Source organism: Phocoena sinus, chromosome 4 (genome assembly GCF_008692025.1).
Source record: "Phocoena sinus isolate mPhoSin1 chromosome 4, mPhoSin1.pri, whole genome shotgun sequence".
NCBI lineage: Eukaryota > Metazoa > Chordata > Mammalia > Artiodactyla > Phocoenidae > Phocoena > Phocoena sinus.
In genome coordinates, this window is record NC_045766.1 from 12622177 (window position 1) to 12640292 (window position 18116).

The following is an 18116-nucleotide window of genomic DNA, read 5'->3' on the forward strand; positions in this document are numbered from 1 at the left end:
TGATACACTGTCCAAGAGTCATTGGCATTCCTCCCCCAAGACTCTGTGACAGTGGTCTGACAGTGGTTCTCAAAGTGTGGCCAGCAGCATCTCCATCACCTGGGAACTCAGAAAGGCAAATTATCTGTGTTCTCACTAAATCTTCTGAATCAGAAACTCTGGGGGTGGGGTCTGTACTACATGTTTTAATAAGCCTCCATCTGGCTTTGTTAAGTTCAAGTTTGAGAACCTCTGCTCTGTGGGAAGATGGCACATGATTCTTCTCTCATGAATGAGAGTCAGAGTCCCCCAGAGAGCCTTGAAATCCTTTGAGGTGTTAAGGATTTCCCTGATCACTTATGATGACAGGAAGCAGGAGGTTCTTGGTTATAACAGGTATCTTCTGACCTTTGGGGGAAGAAATACACTGAAGAGCAGCCACATGACAGAGAGGAGAGGACTTCACACAGTGTAACAGTCCTCCAAGCCACGGAGGAGAGAAAATGCCTGCAGGAAAAGCAATGATGAAACCCAGGGCAACCATGAATTTGGATAATGGGTTTATGCAGCATGGTTTAGGGTGAAAAGACCAGGAGGGAACACCTTTTGGATGGTGAATTTGTAAGGTTCTTGTTTTGGGAGGTTAACACACTATTTAAGAAGCTGTGTTATATTTAAAGTGAATTCAGTGTGCAAACCTTGAGGAGAGATAACCAAAGCTATTTTTTTCCCCAAGAGAATTCCTATGTTGCCTCTATCAGCTTTGTACAAGAAAAACTTAAAAAAACACAAACTAGCAAGGTAAACTCCAACCCAGATTTGCATTAATAGCTGCTACATCATAATTTACACTAGTTAGTGATAAACTATTAGAGCAAAAGGAAAAGAGCATGAGAGGCTTAGGAGCCAAAGAGCTCTGTACTCAAGATCCAGCTCAACCCCTCACCAGCTATGTGACCTTGAGGAAGCTACCTAGCCTTATTCAGTCTCAGTATTCTCAAAAGGAAGTAGAGATAATGGTAGTGCTTAGCTTGCAGGGATGCTGTGCTGATTAAATGAGTTGATGTCTAGTGAGTGCCCAGCCCAGTGGCTGGTAAATAAAAGTGGCTAGAGAAAAGTAGCTGCTATATTTATTATTTTTATTATTTCGGACTCACTGTCCACTGGATTGGTGCATGATGGAGTAGAAAAATATGGGGATGAATGAATGAGTTAATAAGCAGTGACAGAAAATGACGGCATCACATTAAAGAAGGTCTGCTTGCTGTTCGAGATAGTAAGGGGTCGCATTTCTCCCTGGCATGCCCTCTGTTGGGTGCAGCAGGAACGGGGTTTAGTTCCTGGCCTTCTTTCAGCCAACAGAAACCCAAGGATGGTCTCCACAGTCACCGAAAAGGCTAACACAGCTTTCTGAGCACCCTGAATCTCTGTGATTCGCCCCCCCTCATCCATCTGCTGAGAACACACAGTTTTGCCTTGAGTGCTCTTGGAGGATGTGAACCTTCATCTGGCAACACCGCTCAGTGGTAAGTCACTTGCTGTGCTGGTACCCAACGTCATGGGCAATGCCAGTTTCTAGCATGCTGAGGGCTGCTATTTTCCCTTCCAAAAGGCCATGAGTCCTGCTGGTTCACATGGCAGAATGAGAATGTGACAAACTCAGACAGGTAGAGCAAGTACCTGTAGACAGCCTTGAGGAGAGAGGCTCTGAATGTGTGACTTTCAGGATGGGTTTTGGGAAGTCATTTTATATTTCCCTTTGGGCTTCAGTTGTGGAAGATAAGAATTGGAACATCTGTCCCAAATTATTTCAGAGATCTTACTTGAAACTATTTTTACTAAAAATTGCCCCATAAGAGTAAATATTATACACAAACTGAATCTTTGACTGTATAAAGCATGCAACAAACCTAAGGCAAAATTATAAGTTCAGTTATACTAATTGCCCGGGACATGGGTTCTATCATAAGGTTTTCACCCATTTTCCTTCCACATTCACTTCTGAAACAATGTTGGTCCCTACAAGTGTCTGTAGTGGTATCTCTTTAATAACAGGTTCTAGACCCTGAGTGCTCTTTCTGTGCCAGGGACCTGCTAAGCACCTTGTAAGTATTTTCTCACTTGATTTTTTTTTATTCTTCACACTATTTTTTTTTTAACAAACATCTTTATTGGAGTATAATTGCTTTACAATGGTGTGTTAGTTTCTGCTTTATAACAAAGTGAATCAGTTATACACATGTCCCCATATCTCTTCCCTCTTGCATCTCCCTCCCTCCCACCGTCCCTATCCTACCTCTCTAGTTGGCCACACCGAGCTAATCTCCCTGTGCTATGCAGCTGCTTCCCACTAGCTTTCTATTTTACGTTTAGTAGTGTATATATGTCCATGCCACTCTCTCATTTTGTCGCAGCTTACCCTTCCCCCTCCCAGTATCCTCAAGCCCATTCCCTAGTAGGTCTGCATCTTTATTCCCGTCTTGCCCCTGGGTTCTTCTGATCAATTTTTTTTTCTTCTTCTTTTTTAGATTCCATATGTTTGCGTTAGCATACGGTAATTGATTTTCACTTTCTGACTTACTTCGCTCTGTATGACAGTCTCCAGGTCCATCCACCTCACTACAAATAACTCAATTTTGTTCCTTTTTATGGCTAATATGCCATTGAATATATGTGCCACATCTTCTTTATCCATTCATCTGTTGATGGACACTTAGGTTGCTTCCATGTCCTGGCTATGGTAAATAGAGCTGCAGTGAATATTTTGGTACATGACTCTTTCTGAATTATGGTTTTCTCAGGGTATATGCCAAATAGTGGGATTGCTGGATTGTATGGTAGTTCTATTTTTAGTTTTTTAAGGAACATCCATACTGTTCTCCATAGTGGCTGTATCAACTTACATTCCCACCAACAGTGCAAGAGGGTTGCCTTTTCTCCACACCCACTCGAACATTTATTGTTTGTAGATTTTTTGATGACGGCCATTCTGACCAGTGTGAGATGATATCTCATTGTAGTTTTGATTTTCATTTCTCTAATGATTAATGATGTTGAGCATTCTTTCATGTGTTTGTTGGCAATCTGTATACCTTCTTTGGAGGAATGTTTATACAGTTGTTCTGCCCATTTTTGGATTGGGTTGTTTGTTTTTATGATATTGAGCTGCATGTGTGGCATGTATGATTTGGAGTTGAATCCTTTCTCAGTGGCTTCATTTGCAAATATTTTCTCCCATTCTGAGGGTTGTCTTTTGGCCTTGTTTATGGTTTCCTTTGCTGTGCAAAAGCTTTGAAATTTCATTAGGTCCCATTTGTTTATTTTTGTTTTTATTTCAGTTTCTCTAGGAGGTGGGTCAAAAAGGATCTTGCTGTGATTTATGTCATAGAGTGCTCTGCCTATGTTTTCCTCTAACAGTATGATGGTGTCTGGCCTTACATTTAGGTCATTAATCCATTTTGAGATTACTTTTGTGTGTGGTGTTAGGGAGTGATCTAAATTCATTCTTCTACATGTAGCTTTCCAGTTTTCTCAGCACCACTTATTGAGGAGGCTGTCTTTTCTCCACTGTATATTCTTGCCTCCTTTATCAAAGATAAGGTGACCATATGTGCATGGGTTTATCTCTGGACTTTCTATCCTGTTCCATTGATCTATATTTCTGTGTTTGTGCTAGTACCACACTGTCTTGATTACTGTAGCTTTGTAGTATAATCTGAAGTCAGAGAGCCTGATTCCTCCAGCTCCGTTTTTCATTCTCAAGATTGCTTTGGCTATTTGGGATCTTTTGTGTTTCCATACAAATTGTGAATTTTTTTTCTAGTTCTGTGAAAAATGCCAGTGGTAGTTTGATAGGGATTGCATTGAATCTATAGATTGCTTTGGGTAGTAGAGTCATTTTCACAATGTTGATTCTTCCAATCCAGAACATGGTATATCTCTCCATCTATTTGCATCATCTTTAATTTCTTTCATCAGTGTCTTATAATTTTCTGCATACAGGTCCTTTGTCTCCTTAGGTAGCTTTATTCCTAGGTATTTTATTCTTTTAGTTGCAATGGTAAATGGGAGTGTTTTCTTACTTTCACTTTCAGATTTTTCATCATTAGTGTATAGGAATGCAAGAGATTTCCGTGCATTAATTTTCTATCCTGGTACTATATCAAATTCATTGATTAACTCTAGTAGTTTTCTGGTAGCATCTTCAGGATTCTCTATGTATAGTATCATGTCATCTGCAAACAGTGACAGCTTTACTTCTTCTTTTCCAATTTGGATTCCTTTTCTTTCTTTTTCTTCTCTGATTGCTGTGGCTAAAACTTGCAAAACTATGTTGAATAATAGTGGTTAGAATGGGCAATCTTGTCTTGTTCCTGATCTTAGTGGAAATGCTTTCAGTTTTTCACCATTGAGGATGATGTTGGCTGTGGGTTTGTCATATATGGCCTTTATTATGTTAAGGAAAGTTCCATCTATGCCTACGTTCTGGAGGGTTTTTATCATAAGTGGGAGTTGAATTTTGTCAAAAGCTTTCTCTGCATCTACTGAGAGGATCATATGGTTTTTCTCCTTCAATTTGTTAATATGGTGTATCACGTTGATTGATTTGTGTATGCTGAAGAATCCTTGAATTCCTGGGATAAACCCCATTTGATCATAGTGCATGATCCCTTTAATGTGCTATTGGATTCTGTTTGCTACTGTTTGTTGAGGATTTTTGCATCTATGTTCATGAGTGATATTGGCCTGTAATTTTCTTTCTTTGTGACATCTTTGTCTGGTTTTGGTATCAGAGTGATGGTGGCCTTGTAGAATGAGTTAGGGAGTGTTCCTCCCTCTGCTCTGTTTTGGAAGAGTTTGAGAAAGATAGGTGTTAGCTCTTCTCTAAATGTTTGATAGAATTTGCCTGTGAAGACCTCTGATCCTGGGCTTTTGTTTGTTGGAAGATTTTTAATCACAGTTCCAATGTCAGTGCTTGTGATTGGTCTGGTCACTTTTTCTGTTTCTTCTTGGATCTGTCTTGGAAGGTTGTGCATTTCTAAGGTTTTGTCCATTTCTTCCTGGTTGTCCATTTTATTGGCATAGAATTGCTTGTAGTAATCTCTCATGATCCTTTGTATATCTGCAGTATCACTTGTTACTTTTCCTTTTTCATTTCTAATTCTATTTATTTGAGTCTTCTACTTTTATTTCTTGATAAGTCTGGCTAATGGTTTATCAATTTTGTTTATCTTCTCAAGAACCAGCTTTAAGTTTTATTGATCTTTGCTATTGTTTCCTTCATTTCTTTTTCATTTATTTCTGATCTGATCTTTATGATTTCTTTCCTTCTGCTAACTTTGGGTTTTTCTTTGTTCTTCTTTCTCTAGTTGCTCTAGGTGTAAGATTAGGTTGTTTATTTGAGATGTTTCTTGCTTCTTTTTTTTTTTAAATAAATTTATTTTTGGCTGTGTTGGGTCTTTGATTCTGTGTGATGGCTTTCTCCAGTTGTGCGAATGGGGGTCCAGTCTTCATTGCAGTGCACGGGCCTCTCACTATCACAGCCTCTCCCATTGTGGATCACAGGCTCTAGATGCGCAGGCTCAGTAGTTGTAGCTCATGGGCCTAGCCGCTCTGCGGCATGTGGGATCTTCCTGGACCAGGGCCAGAACCGGGTCCCTTGCATTGGCAGGCAAATTCTTAGCCAGTGCACCACCAGGGAAGCCCCTCTTGTTTCTTGAGGTAGGATTGTACTGCTATAAACTTCCCTCTTAGAACTGCTTTTGCTGCATCCCATAGGTTTTGGGTCATTGTGTTTTCATTGTCATTTGTTTCTAGGTATTTTTTGACTTCCTCTTTGATTTCTTCAGTCATCTCTTGGTTATTAAGTACTGTGTTGTTTAGCCTCAATGTGTTTGTATTTCCTACAGATTTTTTCCTGTAATTAATATGTAGTCTCATAGAGTTGTGGTTAGAAAAGATACTTGATACAATTTCAATTTTCTTAAATTTACCAAGGTTTGATTTGTGACCCGAGATATGATCTATCCTGGAGAATGTTCCATGAGCACTTCAGAAGAATGTGTATTCTGTTGTTTTCAGATGGAATGTCCTATACATAGCAATTAAGTCCATCTTGTTTAATGTATCATTTAAAGCTTGTGTTTCCTTATTTATTTTCATTTTGGATGACCTGTCCATTGGTGAAAGCGGGGTGTTTAGTCACCTACTATGATTGTGTTACTGTCGATTTCCCCTTTTATGGCTGTTAGTATTTGCCTTATGTATTGAGATGCTCCTATGTTGGGTGCATAAATATTTACAATTGTTATATCTTCTTCTTGGATTGATCCCTTGATCATTATGTAGTGTCCTTCTTTGTCTCTTGTAATAGTCTTTGTTCTAATGTCTATTTTGTCTGATATGAGAATTGCTACTCCAGTTTTCTTTTGATTTCCATGGAATATCTTTTTCTATCCCCTCACTTTCAGTCTGTATGTGTCGCTAGGTCTGAAGTGGGTCTCTTGTAGACAGCATATATACGGGTCTTGTTTTTGTATCCATTCAGCCAGTCTATGTCTTTTGGTTGGAGCATTTAATCCATTTACATTTAAGGTAATTATCGATATGTATGTTCCTAATACCATTGTCTTAATTGTTTGGGGTTTATTATTGTAGGTCTTTTCCTTCTCTTTCGTTTCCTGCCTATAGAAGTTCCTTTAGAATTTGTTGCAAAGCTGGTTTGGTGGTGCTGAATTCTCTTAGCTTTTGCTTGTCTCTAAAGCTTTTAATTTCTCTGTGAAATCTGAATGAGATCCTTGCTGGGTAGAGTAATCTTGGTTGTAGGTTTTTCTCCTTCATCACTTTAAATATGTCCTGCCACTCCCTTCTGCTTGCAGAGTTTCTGCTGAAAGATCAGCTGTTAACCTTATGGGGATTCCCTTATGTGTTACTTGTTGTTTTTCCCTTGCTGCTTTTAATATTTGTTCTTTGTATTTAATTTTTTATAGGTTGATTAATATGTGTCTCCATGTGTTTCTCCTTGGATTTATCCTGTATGGGACTCTCTATGCTTCCTGGACTTGATTTACCATTTCCTTTCACATATTAGGGAAGTTTTCAACTATAGTCTTTTCAAATATTCTCTGTTTTTCTCTTCTTCTTCTGGGACCCCTATAATTCGAATGTTGGTGCGTTTAATGTTGTCCCAGGGGTCTCTGAGACTGTCCTCAATTCTTTACATTCTTTTTTCTTTATTCTGCTCTGCAGTAGTTATTTCCACTATTGTATCTTCCAGGTTACTTTCCTTTCTTCTGCTTCAGTTAGTCTGCTATTGATCCCTTCGAGAGAATTTTAAATTTCATTTATTGTGTTGTTCATCACTGTTTGTTTGCTCTTTAGTTCTTCTAGGTCCTTGTTAAATGTTTCTTGTATTTTCTCCATTCTATTTCCAAGTTTTTGATCACCTTTACTATCATTATTCTGAATTCTTTTTCTGGTAGATTGCCTATTTCCTCCTCATTTTTTAGGTCTGGTGAGTTTTTATCTTGCTCCTTCATCTGCTGTGTGTTTCTCTGTCTTCTCATTTTGCTTAACTTACTGTTAAGCGTCTCCTGTTTTGGGTCTCCTTTTTGCAGACTGCAGCTTCATAGTTTCCATTGTTTTTGGTGTCTGTCCCGAATGGCTAAGGTTGGTTCAGTGGATTGTGTAGGCTTCCTGGTGGAGGGGACTAGTCCCGGTGTTCTGGTGGATGAGGCTGGATCTTGTCTTTCCCGTGGGCAGGTCCACGTCTGGTGGTGTGTTTTGAGGTGTCTGTGGCCTTATTATGATTTTAGGCAGCCTCTGTGCTAATGGATGGGGTTATGTTCCTGTCTTACTAGTTGTTTGGCATAGGGTGTCCTGCACTGTAGCTACCTGGTCGTTGAGTGGAGCTGGGTCTTGGTGTTGAGATGGAGATCTCTGGGAGATTTTCTCCGTTTGATATTATGTGGAGCTGGGAGGTCTCTTGTGGACCAGTGTCCTGAACTTGGCTCTCCCACCTCAGTGGCACCATCCTGACACCCGGCTGGAGCACCAAGAGTGTGTCCTCCACACGGCTCATAATAAAAGGGAGAAAATAAAGAAAGAAAGAGAGAAGATAAAATAAAGTAAAATAAAATAAAGTTATTAAAATAAAAGATAATTATTAAGAAAAAATATTTTTTAAGTAATAAAAAAATGGAGAGGCAGAACCCTAGGGCAAATGGTAAAAGCAAAGTTATACAGACAAAATCACACACAGAAGCATATGCATACACACTCACAAAAAGAGGAAAAGGGGAAAAAATCATAAATGTTGCTCTCAAAGTCCACCTCCTCAATTTGGGATGATTCGTTGTCTATTCATGTATTCCACAGATGCAGGGTACATAAAGTTGATTGTGGAGATTTAATCTGCTGCTCTGGAGGCTGCTGGGAGAAATTTCCCTTTCTCTTTTTTCTTCGTACAGCTCCCAGGGTTCAGCTTTGGATTTGGACTCACTCTGCGTATAGGTCACCTGAGGGCGTCTGTTCTTTGCTCAGACAGGACGGGGTTAAAGGAGCAGCTGATTCGGTGGCTCTGGCTCACTCAGGCTGGGGCGGAGGGACGGTTACGGATGCGGGGCGAGCCTGTGGTGGCAGAGGCTGGCGTGACCTTGCACCAGCCTGAGGCATGCCGTTCTTTCTCCCGGGGAAGTTGTCCCTGGATCATGGGACCCTGGCAGTGGCTGGCTGCACAGGCTCCCGGTAGAGGAGGTGTGAACAGTGACCTGTGCTCGCACACAGGCTTCTTGGTGGCGGCAGCAGCAGCCTTAGCTTCTCATGCCCATCTCTGGGGTCCACACTGATCGCCGCGGCTCGCGCCCGTCTCTGGAGCTCCTTTAAGTGGAGCTCTTAATCCCCTCTCCTCGCGCACCAGGAAACAAAGAGGCAAGAAAAAGTCTCTTGTCTCTTCGGCAGCTCCAGACATTTTCCCGGACTCCCTCCCGGCTAGCTGTGGTGCACTAACCTCTTCAGGCTGTGTTCATGCCACCAACCCCAGTCCTCTCCCTGTGATCTGACCAAAGCCGGAGCCTCAGCTCCCAGCCCCGCCCACCCCGGCGGGTGAGCAGACCAGCCTGTCGAGCTGGTGAGTGCCGGTCAGCACCGATCCTCTGTGCGGGAATCTCTCCGCTTTGTCCTCCGCACCCCTGTTGCTTTGCTCTCCTCCATGGCTCCGGAGCTCCCCCCCTCTCCGCCACCCGCAGTCTCTGCCCACGAAGGCCCTTCCTAGTGTGTGGAAAACTTTCCTTCACAGCTCCCTCCCACTGGTGCAGGTCCCATCCCCATCCTTTTGTCTCTGTTTATTCTTTTTTCATTTGCCCTACCCAGGTATGTGGTTAGTTTCTTGCCTTTTAGGAGGTCTGAGTTCTTCTGCCAGCGTTCAATAGGTGTTCTGTAGAAGTTGTTCCACGTGTAGATGTATTTCTTATGTATTTGTGGGGAAGAAGGTGATCTCCGCGTCTTACTCTTCCGCCATCTTGAAGCTCCTCCCCCGTCACACTATTTCTTGAGGGCAGCATTATTTTATCCATTTTTCAAATGAAGAGACTGAGGTTTAAGTAGCTGCAGGAATTTGCCTCCGGACATACACCTGAGCACGGCTGAGCTGGGATATGACCCTAGTCCACCCAGCTTCATGGTGTAACATCATGAAACAGCACCTCAGACCCAATCATGCCATTCCTACAGCTCCCACGTCCACCATCCCCTGCCCAACTGAACAGTGCAAGGAAAAGGAATCTTCTTTCATTGCTGAGGTTAGAAAATGCTGAAGAAGAAAAATGATTTTTTTTTTGCTTGATCATAGTAGAGAAAAATTTGTAAAAAAACAAGAAAAACTTCCATCATCGCCAAAGGGTCACAACTTGTCAAACTATGGAGTGAAGAAGTCTGCTCCCCTTCACAGAGCTTTCATGACAACCGCATTTGTCTGTGTGTTATTCTACACATAGTAAAGGATTTTGATTTCAATATATCAAGTTCACACTTTCACCTAAGATAATGAAATGTTCTTACATACTCAACGATTTTTAAAAATACCCTTTATGAGTTGTTCATACGTGGCATGTTCAATGAATTTTCTTCCAAAAGTAAAAATAAAACAGCCTCTTTGAAAGATCTCATCACTTTCCTGCTACCAACTACCATCTATAGGGAGTCAGCTCCCGAATCTGTGTCATCTTCAGATCCATGTGGTCAAGCCACCAAGCGGCAATCTCCTCTGTGCTCTTCCCAGACATCCTGAGCTTAAGGTATCAGCATTACATCCTACTCTCCATCCCACACCTCAGTCCAATTACCCTCAAGACAGCCAAGTCACTCCTTCAGTAACCTAAGCCAGATGCCAGTGGACCTCTCATCCCACACCCAGTCTCTAAGACTTGCTGGTTGTGCTCTTGAACAAACTCCCCTCTGCATCTCCTCTTCTCAACTTTCATCACCACTGCCCTCCTCAGCTGTTTTCTATTATTTTAACAGCCTCCTAACTGGTTTCCCTGCCTCCACAACCATCCTCACCCATCCACCATTTACAGGAATGCCCAAGTGATCTTTCTAATACACACATCCAGCCTTGGTCCTGCCCTTGTTAAAGCCCCTCAGGGCCTTCAGTGCATCAAGTCCGAGCTCTCCAAACTTTAGTGAAAGGCTCATAAAAGCACATGGTCAGCTCCCCCTCTCCTGCCTAGTCTCTTTTATCCCTTTCCCAACTCACTTGCCCATCCCTCCATGCTGGGTTACTTAGAGTTCTCTAGCGTTCTCATGCTGCTGTGTCTTGGTGTGTACCAGTCATTTTGCTTGGAGAGTCATTTCTTTTCTCTGCTTGTGAATCCCTACCCACTCTTTGAGATTCAGGTCCAGAGTGAGACACTTTTCTTATGAGACCTCCTCAATGCTTAACTTTAGGCAGAGGCAAGTCTTTCCACCATAGCCCTTGGAACACAACTCATTATAGCACTTAGTAATATGCATTTTGATGATTTATTTACTGGTCTGTGTCTCTCAGCTAATTATAAGCTCTTCTGGTGCAGGGACCCTTTCTTTTTCATCTTTGTGCCTCTAGCCCCCTAGCACAGTATTTGGTGCACCCGGAGCACTTGCTAAATGCTTGTTGAAAAAACGAATAAATGAAAGAATGAAACTTATCATGTCAAAATAAAAGTTCAAACTGATCTGGAATTTTCAAAATTAACTAATCAATAAATTTGAGTTGAGCACATGTGATATATAAAACATGACGTTGCCTTAGACACAAAGAAGTGCTGAATGTGGCCTCCGGTTTCAGAAACTTGTAATCTGGGAACCAGATAAATATAAAAATAGGTGCTAATTATAGAGAGAATTTATTTTAATGAACTGATAAAAAGGAACTTCTCAAGGCAATGTAGAATAAGCTGCATGAATGAAATGGAGATGGGTTACAGGAGCTTGGAATTTAAAGAAGTCTCTATGGTCTGGGAAAGGGGTTCTATGGAGTACGATTCAATCAGTTAGTCTTCACGTTACAAGTAGCAAAAAGAATTAGCCTAGGGCTTCCCTGGTGGCACAGTGGTTGAGAGTCCGCCTGCCGATGCAGGGGACACGGGTTCGTGCCCCAGTACGGGAAGATCCCACATGCCGCGGAGTGGCTGGTCCCGTGAGCCATGGCCACTGAGCCTGGGCGTCTGGAGCCTGTGCTCCACAACGGGAGAGGCCACAGCAGTGAGAGGCGGACGTAATGCAAAAAAAAAGAATTAGCCTATAGCGGTTTAAACAGCAAAGGGAAGCTATTTTTTAAAATTAATTAATTTATTTATTTTTGGCTGTGTCATGTCTTAGTTGCGGCATGCAGGCTCAGTAGTTGTGGCACACAGGCTTAGTTGCCCCAAGGCATGTGGGATCTTAGTTCCCTGACCAGGGATCAAACTGGCATCCCCTATATTGCAAGACAGATTCTTAACCACTGGACCACCAGGGAAGTCCAAAGGGAAGCTATTGGCTGAAATTCCCAGGACAGGCTGGCTTCAGACAAGACTCTATCTAGAGTGTAAAGAACATCACTCAATTTCTCTCTTTTTCCCCAGTAGCTCCACATTCTTCTCTTGCAGGATCCGTTTCCACCTCACAGCCCTAACCCTTTCTTTCCCAGAAGGCTCCAGCAAATATATATTTACATCTCATTATACCCGATTAGTTACATACCTTCCTTGAATCAATCACTGTTGTCACAAAATTAAGACATCCTGATTGATTTAAGCCAATGAGTGGCTCTCCAAAGTGTGGGAAAGGTCAATGGCACCAGTCACATGGCCTATACTATGAGAGGGTGGTTGTCTAAGTATATGCAGGATACCCAGTAAGGCCAGCAAGTCACCTGGGGGTGAAGTAGTGTGGCTCAGGAAGCATTGCTGACTTGCTTCTCATGTCTTTTTCCCTCCCTAAGCCACAATGTCAAAAAAATTTCTCACAACAGGGGGCCTCCCCACATTATCTTTTCCTAAATAATGGCAGAAGAAAGAGCTCTGAATTAAAGATCAAGAACTCTTGACTTCTGTCTTGGCTCTGTCAAGGCACTGAATCTTTCTGTTTCTCAGTTTTTTTTACTATGAAATGTGGATAATGACACCTGTCCTCCCAGTGTTGTCAGGAAAGTCAAGTGAAATGGGAGTTTGAAATTAACAGATGCAAACTAGCATATGTGAGATGGATAAACAACAAGGTCCTACTGTATATCACAGGGAACTATATTCAATATCCTGTGATAAACTATAATGGAAAAGAATATGAAAAAAATGTATATATGTATAACTGAGTCACTTTGCTGTACAGCAGAAATTAACACAACATTATAAATCAACTGTACTTCAAAAAAATAAATTAAAAAAAAAGCCAGGTGAAATGATCAGTTTGAAAATTCTTTCCAAAGCATCAAAATATACTAAGGAGGACTATTGGTAATTCACCCTCAGTGCTCACATCTACATATTCCTCATCTTGAGAGATTAAGACGATAATGCCAATGCACCCCTCAGTTTCTCTGTTCCCTCCACTCCAGGCCATCCAGCCATCTCTCAGTTCCTCATTACTCCATATCAACCCTGATGCTTTATACTTGAGTAATGGGAAACCTCACCCCAAAGGGCTTTGACGGCAGGACACCTTACTCCCTCCTAACGAGGAGTCCACAGGTAGGTGGGCTCCAGGTATGGGGTATCAGGACTGTCCTGCCATATCTCTTGGCTCTGACCTCCCCAAGGGCTGCTCTCATCCACAGTCTCCTGCAAGACAACTGTGGTGGTTCCAGGAATCTTCATGTGTGTCTCTTTTTCTAAGGCTAGGAAACCTTTCCAAGAAAATTTCTTATGTCTTATTGGTTAGAACTGATCACAAGCCCACCCCTAAACCAATGTCTGGCAGAGGGGGATGGGATTCATATGACTGGTGGAGATTCCTCAGGATTCACTTTTTGAGCTAAGGATAGAGCTATTTTCTACATGGCTGAATGGTGGAAAATGGTCTGAAAATTATCAGGGTCTGACCGCTGAAAGAATGAGGAGAGGGAGGAGATTGGCTACTGGGTGGGGGACAACCAGAGTCTATATAGCAGATGCTCTCAGTGACCTGCTCTTATCCACAGGCCCTATGACCTGAGTGCACAGCACTGACTTCTGACCACTAGCACTTGTGTTTCTTTGCTTGAAAACTTCTTCTGGTCTTTCCCACCCATGCAATAAGCCAAAAATACTAGGGGATTACTATTTCCATGCTGGAACAGCCCTCAATGACTGTTGAGAGTATATACACTCCCACATGTATAAAAGCTCCAGTTCCCTCATCCCGAGGGTGGGATCACTCTGTGGTGTTTGCTCTGCACTGGCCTCCAGAATGTCGTAGCCCAGTTACATTCCAGCTACCCATGTCCAGTAGCTGGCTGGACAACACACCCTCCCAGGCTGCCCTCCTCTTCCTGCCTCACTTCTCCACTCCACCGTGGTGCTTCCTACACCTCCTTTGACTTCCTATCTCAGAGTCGGCTTCTTGGGAAGTCCAAATGAAGATACCATATGCCAAATTCCTTCCTGAATCCAGAGACTCTGTACACAGCGTTCCCATCTGCTCAGAATGTGTTTCCTCTCCCTGCTCATGCTGACGCTCCCTTCCAGTTACAGTGGAAATGTCACTTTCTCTGGAAGCCTTGTTTGAGCCCTTATCTACCTGAGGCCATCCTCTCATTGTTTGCTCTCCTCTTCTGTATTTCTCCTTAAGAATGGTTGTGATTTAATTAGTTTTGTTTAATTATTTTTTTACATCTTTATCCCCAACTAGATTGTGAGCTGCTTGAGGGCAAAGACAATGCTTCTGGCCTCCCACTCTATCGTTGGCTCCTGGCACACTGCCTGGCACAAAGTAGAGGGTCAAGGACTGGCTGGATATGGGAAGATGAACCTTATGAAAGATGTAAGTTTGAGAGTCATTCACAGAGAAAAAATTATGAAAGCTTTAGATAAAAGATATTTTATTTACATGACTCTTAATGGATCTACATTTATTTCTTGGGACAGACTATAACTTTTATACATAGAAGGGATGCCCATTGTCTAAGGGAGAATCTTAGAATGGTTCCTTTATATCTATAAAACTGCCGTTTTAGTCACCTATTAATTTTATTTATACATTGCTGAATTCCATCTCAAATCCACTATTCTTTCGTTCATTCATTCATTCAATGCCTACTTATAGGACACTGTACCTGGCAAGACTCTAGAACTATCTGCTCTCGACTCTTTCCAAAAGCCATGAGAGAGACATACAATAACCATCGTATAATATGTGAGGAAGAACATCCCAGGTTTTCTGTCTGCCTCCCCTCAGCTCTACTTCCACAGTAGGCTTTTGGCTTTTACTGAAGGAGCAAGGAACAGTCTTATGAAATCAATCACTATATTTGCCGGAAAAGGGTACCTGAGGGCTTGTCTATTTTGTCAGTGCTCACATGGGAGGAATTTCCTTTAGTGACAAGTGGCATGAGGCAGGGTGAAAATAGCAAACAAACATGCATGCTTGCCATCTCTCTGCCAGGCAGACTCTTTCTTACTAATCCCTAAACAAGACCCTTACCTCTGCATGGGATTAATTCAGGTTTTGTGAGGTTTATATAATTTGGAATCCTTCTTCATGAAAAAAGTACAAAACTACAAATAAAAACGTGACACGGAGCTTTGGAAGGGTCCACGCAAGTGAGGGGCTCTGAATTTTAAGCTGCACTCGTTTCCTAGTAAATTAGCATCTGACCATGATTAAGACTGGCTGGTCCTCCCGCCCCTTAGCCCTGCATGGTTACTCTGACCTCTATGCTTTTTGTTGTTTTCTTGCCTGAAAGACTTCCCTCCTCCTTCTCCTTCAATCCCCGGACCATATTTTTTCAAAGTTTGGCCCCACAATGCTTTCTCTGATTCTCCCCAGCAGAAAGCTCTCCCTTCCCTGCAGGCCCACAACCCTATGTACAGAGCCCAGGATATGTTGTCTCATGATGGCTTAGAGGGCATCATGAATGGCTCTATCTGAGGGGCATATACTGTGCCTTCTCCAATTAGTCTTGGGCACAGGGACTATTTCTTCATTTAGATTTCTCCTCAGCACCTACTCAAGTTCTGGGTACAGCAGTAAGGGAAGGGAAAAAGGAAAGGTGTAATAAAGGCAAGATGATGGGGTGTGGAGTGAGGCTCACCTGGTTGTAACTCTGCCCTCATTAGTGCAGGACCTCAGGCAAGTCGCTTACCTCTCTAAGTCTTCATTTCTCACTGACAAATGGATATAATAATGATGTTTATTTCCCATGATTGTTGTGAGGATTAAGTAAAGCATTTATTCATTCACCAAATACCTATTTAGCCCTCTCTTGGGCTATTTTTGGCACCAGAGGCTTGGAATACACACGACTCGGGGATACTCCCTGTGTGGCTGTTCCCATAGTTGAGTTGGGAGATGGAAGGTTATGATGTATCAGGATAAGGCTATAGCAGACACTCAACCGGAGCAAAGCAGGTGTTCCATAAATAGTTGTTAAATAAATGACTGACAGAATGAATGAATTCAGAAAGCAAAAATGATTAACTTTGCAAGATAAGTAACACAATATATTTGCAGCATCATCCAGATGTAAGTATAATGTTGAATATAATGGACATGGCAGTGCATGGAACATCACGAAATGCTGCATGTTTAAAGAAAATAAAATCAACAGCAGAAAGAAAGCAAGGGTTGAATGAGAGGAGAGAGGACAAAAGAAGGGAGAAAGGCCCTCAGAAGGCAAAAAGGGAGGAAGGACACCATGGACTCACCTGGCCAAGTGTGCACTCCATGCCACCCAAGAAGTCAGCCTCCTTCAGCTCATCGTGGTTGCTGCTGATGTCATGGACCTCAAACCGCAGGCGCTGCACCTCCTCAAAATAAAAGTCCACGGTAAACAGTTTTGAATACACTGGGTTGATGCAGGTGCGAATCACCTCTGTTCTGTCAACCTGCAGAAGAGAGAAAGAGAAAACCCATCAGGTATCAGGGCTTCATATCATTATCCTTCATGAGGATTCATCTTACAGTGCTCTGTCTCCTTCCAAACTGTCAATGCCCTCCACCAAGTCAACAGGATGAGCAGTTTGGATGTCTTCAAGGATGCATCTTCAGAGAATAAGCCATGTTTCAAGGAGGAAAATCATAGAATAATCTGAGCTTTGTATTTAAGGGTTTAGAGCACCTTGTATTGTTAAGTAACAGGGCAAAAAGATGGATTGATTATTAGGGGCTGCCTGGAGCCTCAGGATGAGAAAGAGTCTGAGGGCACGTTTGGGTTCAGGAGAAAAGAAATCTGTATTCTATTCCTGAAGTCTGAGGGGCACAGTCCGGGCAAATGACCATGTAGAAGCCCCATTTTAGCCAACACTACTCTAGTATGAGTGTCATAGTTCATGAATCCCAGCATATTGAAGGGGAAAGGCATGAGAAGGGATATGAAGATAACTGCCTGTGGTCTCAAGTGTGCCTTTTGTTGGGTTTACACATGTTGACTCAGTCATTTCAGTCCCCCGGGCCTCAGTTTCCTCATCAACCAGTGAGGGTTAGAGGATTAGAGGATGAAAAGTGCCTTTGTGCTCTAATGTTCCAGGAGCGAAGATTTCCCAGGCCTTCTGTGGTAATAACTCTCCATTTCTCTCTCACTTTCTGCCACACTCTGTGCCCCTGGAGGCTGACTTTTATGGACTGACTTTCCTGGGCTCCCTTGACCTCTGGGTTCTGGGTGGAGGCAGCCAGAGGGGAGACTTGGCAGGAGATCAGAAGGACATGGGCAGTGCCTCTGCCCCTCTACACACACAAGTCTGCTAGGGACTTCCATCCAAGAGGGAGCTGCCGCCAGGATCTGGTGACACAGTCCTGACCCTCAGACAGAGGGGTGGTAATGGCTTTCTGCTGCTGCCTCGCCATCCTTTTTCAGCTCCCTTACACCTGCCCAGGCACATGCAAAGAGTCCCTGTGTGAAGAGTTTAGCTCTTTGAGTGAAACTCTGGGCATGCCATCTGCTTTCTGCTCGTACCCCCACCACTAAAGTTCTTCTCTTCCACGTCTGTCCCAAGTAAGAATACTCAACACCATTTATATTCTGTGAAGCCTTAGAGGACCAAGTTACAGATAACCCAAGATCCTACAGTATCTCTCAATGGGAGATATCCATCACTCATATTTTATAGGTCAATTGCAGCCTACATGAACTGTCAGCTTTTAAATAGATACATCATTTTGTGAATGAAAAATATTGTCCGCCATATCAGTAAACAAAGGATGCTGCAGCCACCAAGCCATCACATTATAGCCACCCTGATGGTGAGCTCTGAGGGAACTCAGGATGGAGACAAATGGGCTGCCGGCTGTCAAGCCCTCAGCCACTGCAGCCACCCCGACGGGGCACCCTGAGGGGACTCAGGATGGAGAGAAGCAGGATACAGGCCCCAGGTAGCTGAGGTGCATATCAAAGGAATGATTTCAGTGAGCCCAGACTCTTGCATCTTCCCATAAATAGAAAAGCACTAAATTTCATTAACTTGAGATATATGGTTTTCTTTAATTAA

At 42.7% G+C, this 18116-nt stretch overlaps 1 protein-coding gene across 2 annotated transcripts in view; it reads right to left on the minus strand.

Annotated features, from left to right (window-relative positions):
- The window catches only part of CPNE4 (copine 4), a 630526-nt gene that overhangs the window by 184443 nt on the left and 427967 nt on the right, over positions 1–18116 (minus strand). For both annotated transcript variants that reach the window (XM_032629818.1, XM_032629817.1), the window contains one exon: positions 16338–16517. In XM_032629818.1, coding sequence (XP_032485709.1) covers positions 16338–16517 — 180 coding nt within the window. The remainder of the gene's footprint in view (positions 1–16337; positions 16518–18116) is intronic.